The sequence below is a fragment of the Myotis davidii genome, unplaced genomic scaffold (assembly GCF_000327345.1).
Source record: "Myotis davidii unplaced genomic scaffold, ASM32734v1 scaffold30, whole genome shotgun sequence".
In the NCBI taxonomy this organism is placed as follows: Eukaryota; Metazoa; Chordata; class Mammalia; order Chiroptera; family Vespertilionidae; genus Myotis; species Myotis davidii.
The window spans coordinates 1,769,830-1,776,045 of record NW_006282874.1 but is presented as its reverse complement, the minus strand read 5'-3'; the positions used below and the strand labels follow the sequence as shown (position 1 = coordinate 1,776,045).

Genomic DNA, 6,216 nt, shown 5'->3' with positions numbered 1-6,216 from the left:
CCGCACAGTTGGCCAGCTCCACAGCGGCCGGGGAACGAGGCCACCCCGGGTCCGAGGGAGGGCTGGGCTCCGTGAGAGCTGGCAGTCCTGCAGAGGTGGCCAGGCTGCAGGGCAGGGCTCGGCCTCGCGTCTCCACACAGGCCGGCGCACATCGCGTCCCCGGCGCTCAGGGCACGGCGGGCACGGGGGTCAGAGAATAGAGTGCAGGAGACTCTCCCTGGACGGCATTGTTGTGCTCCTGTTACAGATTAAGAAACTGAGGCCAAGGGCTCCCAGGAAGAGCCCATGTCGGAGCCGAGTGTGCGGATGCCCAGCTGGCTCCTCCCGCCCAGAGCCCAGTCCTGCCCAGGCTGCAGGGAGGCCCTCACCAGGCCCGGCCGCCGCCTCACCGCTAACCCTAATGACAAACCAAAGGCATTACCAGCAGAGAAGACAACAGGCCAGCGTCGCCATGAGCACAGACGCAAGCGGCCACAGAACGTGAGCACCTCAAGCCCAACGGTGCGTGAGGGAACCCCACGCGCGACCAAGTGGGGCTGGTCCAGGGTAGGCTGGGCGTGTGGGGGAGGGGCACACGGGGAATCTGTACCTGCTGCTCAATTTTGAACCTAAAACTGCTCTAAAAAGTAAAGTGTGTCCAAAAAGCACATCCAGTGCTCAGCACGGCGAGTGCTGGATGAGTGTGACCAGCGCTGCTGCGGTGGGCGTGGCTGTGTTCCCGCAGCTCAGCCTCAGGGCACAGACCCTCGGGGCCAGACTGCCTGGTGGACTCGCAGGATGCCCCCGGAGGCTGGTGCTCCCCAAAGTACACTTAAGAAAAGGGCACTTTGTATTTAAAAACAAAACAGCCCTGGCCAGTTTGGCTCAGTGGCTACAGCATCGGCCCGCAAACTGAAGGGCCCCGGGTTCGATTCCAGTCAAGGGCACGTACCTTGGTTGCAGGTTCCCCAGCGGCCCTGGTTGGGGTGCGTGCAGGAGGCAACCAATCAAGCAATTGATGTGTCTCTGTCACGTTGACGTTTCTGTTTCTCCCTCTCCCTTCCACTCTCTCTAAAAAAACCAATGGAAAAATATCCTGGGGTGAGGATTAACAAAAATAAAAATAAAACATAAAAAAATAAAACAAATAATCAAGTCCCTCCGAACAACCAACTGGTGTGGATGCATTTCACACCTCTGGGGTCCAAGCCTGCCCGCCAGGCCCAGGTGTCCGGGGTGCGGGCAGCCAGCGCGAGGCCCCGCCAGCGCCCAGGACTTCTGCCCAGACTGCAGCACGGCCCCAGGCTTCTGTGTGCTCCCGTCACTGTCCTCCTCTGCCCCCACCCTCCCAGGTCACCTCGGCCTCCCGCCTGGCACACAGGAGCTCACACAATGTCACCGTGACATCTGAAGGATGCGTGGGCCCCTCACCCACCCGGAGACCCGTCACGCCCACGTCCTCAGAGCTGACGGAGCTCTCGGGAGCTTTGAAGGAGTTTGCGGTGATCTCCCCTGAGTCCTTGGTATTTGATTTTTTTCCTTTTAATCTCTGATCGTCCGAAAGCAATTTATCTCAGAGCTTATCAGGGCCCCTCATTTCTCGATGCCTTTGAAGGCTGGCGGGAGGACATGGGCGGTGGGAAAGGGTGCATTCTTAGAACTCATTTATTTCTTTTTCAAAACCTCCGCTCCATACAGAGATGAAAGCCCGGACCGACAAAGCCAACTTAAAAAGCGCGGCGGTTAAAGCCTTCCTGGCGGAGGCAGCGGTGCGAGCTACACGCCGTGATGGCGGTGACAGAGCCACACCAGGCTCTGAAAGGAGGGAGGCGGCAGCTGGAGGCCACGGCCACGGCCCGCGGTGCAGCCCCCGGGCTCACTCTGGGCAAACCTCGCCTTGGTCTACACCCCTGCACCACCCGATGTACTAACTGGCCTGAGTACACCTATGAAACATTTGGAATTAACTTAGAAACGTAAGGTGGGAGGCTGCACTCGAGCACCATCTCCGGGATCGAAGGCCGCGGCTACGGTCCCGCCGCCCTCTGCGCACTCAACCCTTCGTTCCCAGCCCTCCCGGCCGCCCTGTGCTGGGCTGTGCCCCGAGGACAAAGGCGTGAGCCACTGAGCCACCCGCAAGGAGCAACAACACCCGGAGCCCAGTCATCGCGGAGGGACACACAGGCCAGAGGAGGCAGGACAGCTGACACTCCCCTGTGAACAGTGAGGAAGGAGCTGGAATCGGGCTCCCTTCGGATTTCAGCTCAAGGGTCTCCGTTCACCCGCAGCGGCTCTGCTCTGCCAGGCCGCGCCCCTGTGGTTCGGGCCCCGGCTCTGTGCAGCGGACACTCTGGTGGCCCAGGTCCCCGGTTCTGGGGACACATGCCCGCGGGCGACAGAGAAACGAACTGGCCTGTGACCAGGTAAAAAGGTCTGCCCTCCCGTTGCCCGGGAAAGGAACCGCTGTGTCCCATCATTCAAGTCGGGAACATTCCCCTCCACTTGAAGGAAGGAAACCACCGCAGACGGACCGCTACTCCCAGGGGGACTGGCAGCAGCTCCCTTTCCTTCCTCTGCTTTGCTGGCACCGAGCGTTGGTTGATTTTTAAATTAGTTCACCTTTATAGCCAAATAAACGGTGCACTGACAGGTCAGTGACGGACAAACATGTCACTTCGCCACCCCGCACACACATGTACACATACTGACATAAACGTACGGAAACAAAGGTCTCAGGAATAACGCTTATGTGGGTGTGGGCGGGTAATGCGGGTCATTTCTGTTTTGTTCGATCCCCTTTCCTTTAAGGCAGAGGAGCCGAGGCCCACCGAACGCAGTGAGCGGCCCCATAGGGATCGGGAATGGACCATGACTCAGGCAGAACACACACCGACCTCGTTATCCTACACGTTTTCTAACTTGGCTCTCACCCCCCGAGAATAGGACAGGGGCGCCATGTCCATTGCACAGGTGAGAAAAGCGAGGTTCCAGGAAGCTAAGAGGTCACCCTAGATCCCAGACGTGGACGCGGGGTCTGCCTCCAGCCTGCCAGACCCCCAGCCCCTCTCGCTGTACAAACAGCGTCTTCTCTCAAGACTCCCTTCCCCATGTTTGCACAGGGGTCCAGACATGTCCCGGACCAAGACCCTGACCAAGCCCCACATCTCCCGATTCCAGTACAGCCCTGACTGTACATCTAGTTCAGCGGTTCTCAACCCGTGGGTCGCGACCCCTATGGCGGTCGAACGACCCTTTCACAGGGGTCGCCAAAGACCATCCTGCATATCAGATATTTACATGACGATTCATAACAGTAGCAACATTACAGTGATGAAGTAGCAACGAGAATAATGTTATGGTTGGGTCACAACATGAGGAGCTGTATTTAAAGGGCCAGAAGGTTGAGAACCACTGGTCTAGTTGCTAACGGAGGGAGAGGTGCCAGGAAGCAACCGTGTTAAGTGGGTGCACACCTTCCAACCCCTCGGTGGACCCTGGGCTGAGAAACAGCTGAGTCCCCGGGAAAGAAACCCAGCACCCTGAGCCCTGCCACAACAGGAACAGACCGGGTCCAGGTCCACTGGGTGGAGGCTCCTTTTCAATGTCCTCACTTTGCGCGGCATGGGACTCGCAGGGGAGGGTCTGGCGGGCTTTCCACACCCCTGGCCTCAGCCCCGAGGGTCACAGTGAGAACCAAGCCCCAGGCTGACATGAGGACTCGCCCCCCTCAGGGCAGCACCCCCTCCCCACCCACCCAGCCCTGCCCTGGCACTGTCTGCACCCCGTTTTCCATCACGAAGCTCACCCAGGCACCTCGTAGGAAGGGGGGCAGCACAGTCACTCCACCTCCCAGTGCCCAAACCAAGAGGGGCCCCTTGGGTGGAGATCCATAACCACAGAGAGTGGACAAGAGAAGCTTCTTAAATGCCAGTTATCGAGAAAAACGAAAGCCCATGAGTTGGGGCTGAAGGGCTGAGAGCAGGTCCCTGACACCCCATTCATTGCCTGTGACCCCTGGGATGTGGCCGGGAGCCAATTACCCCATCCAGGGGCCAGAACATAGCTGGGGGGACCCGAGTCCCTCAGACACAGGCACTGGGCATGGAAAAACAGGCGCGCCTGTGACTCTCTCCTCAGGCTTCCTCCTCTCATCAGCCCCAAGTCCATGTTTGAAAACCCCGTTCCAGAGCACCACGTTCCGAAATGAACGATGGAACAGTAGGAGCAGGTGACAGCCACCTGCCTGTGATGCGCTCCAGGCCGGGCTGTGCGGGCAGCTGCCTGTCCTTCCTCACTCCGCCCTCCCTGAGGATGGGTCAGCTGAGGCCCGCTCCTGTGATCCGTCCCGAGGCTGAGTGGGCGGCAGTCCGGGTCCTGGGATGAACGGCGACACCCCACGCTCCGAGAATCCTGGTCAGTGCCGGCCGCCCTTCCTCCTGGCTTCACAGGCATTTCTGGCAAAGTCACAATAATGCCTCCTGACACCTGGTTCCCGGCCCGGGGAACCTGGAAGCCACACCGCCCTGTCAGCCATTCTGGAAGGAAGCAGGACCGAGTAGCAGGCAGAACCAGGGGGCAGGCAGCTGCTGACACACAGCCAGCCACCCAGCACTGAGCAAGTTCCTCAGCTCGAGCATTCCATTCTCACCTCCCATTGACTCCAGGGATCAATATACATGTACAAACACGTGTGTGCATGTGTACATGTGTGTGCTGTTGGTAGTTGTGTTTCATGGATGTGTACGTGTGTGTATTAGACTTATCGAGGGATCACGTCATAAATTATATAAATGTCTAACCACTATGATGTATATTTGAAACTAGTATAATATTGAATGTCAACTGGAAGTGAAAAAAGTCATTTAAAAAAACACGTGTGTGTACATATACATGCGTATATGTGTGTGTGTGTATGTATATATACATATATATATATGTATATATACCCGTGTATGTGCGTACGTAAGACAGATATGTACTTTTTAATACAGATTTCATACAGAAGGCCACGCAGGAAGGACCAGTGACACCCAAGGTCACACAGCCTGTGCAGTGCTGGAGACAGGATTCGAATCCAGGTTCCTAACCGCAGAGGGCATGTTCTTGCCCACCCACAAAACCTGGGCAACCCTGACATCACCCTTAGTGCCACAGTGTTTGGTGCCAGGAAACGGGGGCATGACATCCCGTCTCCAAAGCCTCGCTTTGTGCCGCCCGAGGCATAGGAAGGATGCCATGGAAACCAGCCCCACGAGGGCCCGCTGTGCCCCCAACACCTGCCTCAAATCACTCCCAACTGTCATCCCAACTAGATGAGTCGCAAAAATAAACAGTCATGTGATGTTATACAATCTCCCACCAAAGAAGTGAACAGATTTCCCATAGTGAATATGAACCGCACCTTGAATAAACACATCGCTTTTTTAAAAATAAAATTGCTGGCCCAGCCAGTTTTGCTCAGCGATTGAGCATTGACCTATGAACCAGGAGGTCATGGTTCGATTCCTGGTCAGGCACATGCCTGGGTTATGGCTCGATCCCCAGTAGGGGGCATGCAGGAGGCAGCCAAACAATGATTCTCTCTCATCATTGATGTTTCTATCTCTCCCTCTCCCTTCCTCTTTGAAATCAGTAAGAAAATATTAAAAAAGTAAAATGAAATGAAAATAAAATTGCTTCACTGATATTCTCTTGATTTCCTACAAATAACACGACCGTTAGACAACTGTGGTCGTCACGGTTCACTGTGCTCTTACTATGAACCAATCCCCTTATTATCTCTTGGCAGGCGTCATCTAATTGCCTCCTTCAACAACTCTGGTGGCAGCTATGGGGACGACGTTACCCCTCTTAGTATTCCTAGCACATCGCTGAGAGAGCTGGCTTCCCTTCTGTTCTGCAGAGCTCCCTTCTGCAGACTCTCACCGACGCTGAACATTTTGCACAGAAAGCAAGTTTATTCCCTCTAATCTTTTTTTTTTATCATCAAACTGGAGGCTCTCCTGGGAAGGCTCTGGGAAGGCGGAGAGCCTGCGTGGTGAGAAGGCCTCTTGGTTCAGGGTGGACGCTGACACACTGGATGGACACGAAGCGGGGACACCTCCAGTGGCATGAAGGTGAGCAAGCCATGAGCACCCAGGGGAGACGGGCTGCCCCCGGCTTCTACTTACCAGCTCTGTGTGCACTTTAAGGTGGGCCTGCAGCTTATATTTATCTGGAGTCGAGTAGTCACAGCCA

The 6,216-nt window shown here is 56.1% G+C and overlaps 1 protein-coding gene across 1 annotated transcript in view; it reads right to left on the bottom strand.

Moving 5' to 3' along the window:
• The window catches only part of ZFAT (zinc finger and AT-hook domain containing), a 134,138-nt gene that overhangs the window by 19,352 nt on the left and 108,570 nt on the right, over positions 1-6,216 (bottom strand). The window contains 1 exon segment of the mRNA XM_015561439.1: positions 6,150-6,216. This exon segment is cut by the window's right edge and continues 23 nt beyond it. Within this exon segment, the coding sequence (XP_015416925.1) occupies positions 6,150-6,216 (67 nt within the window).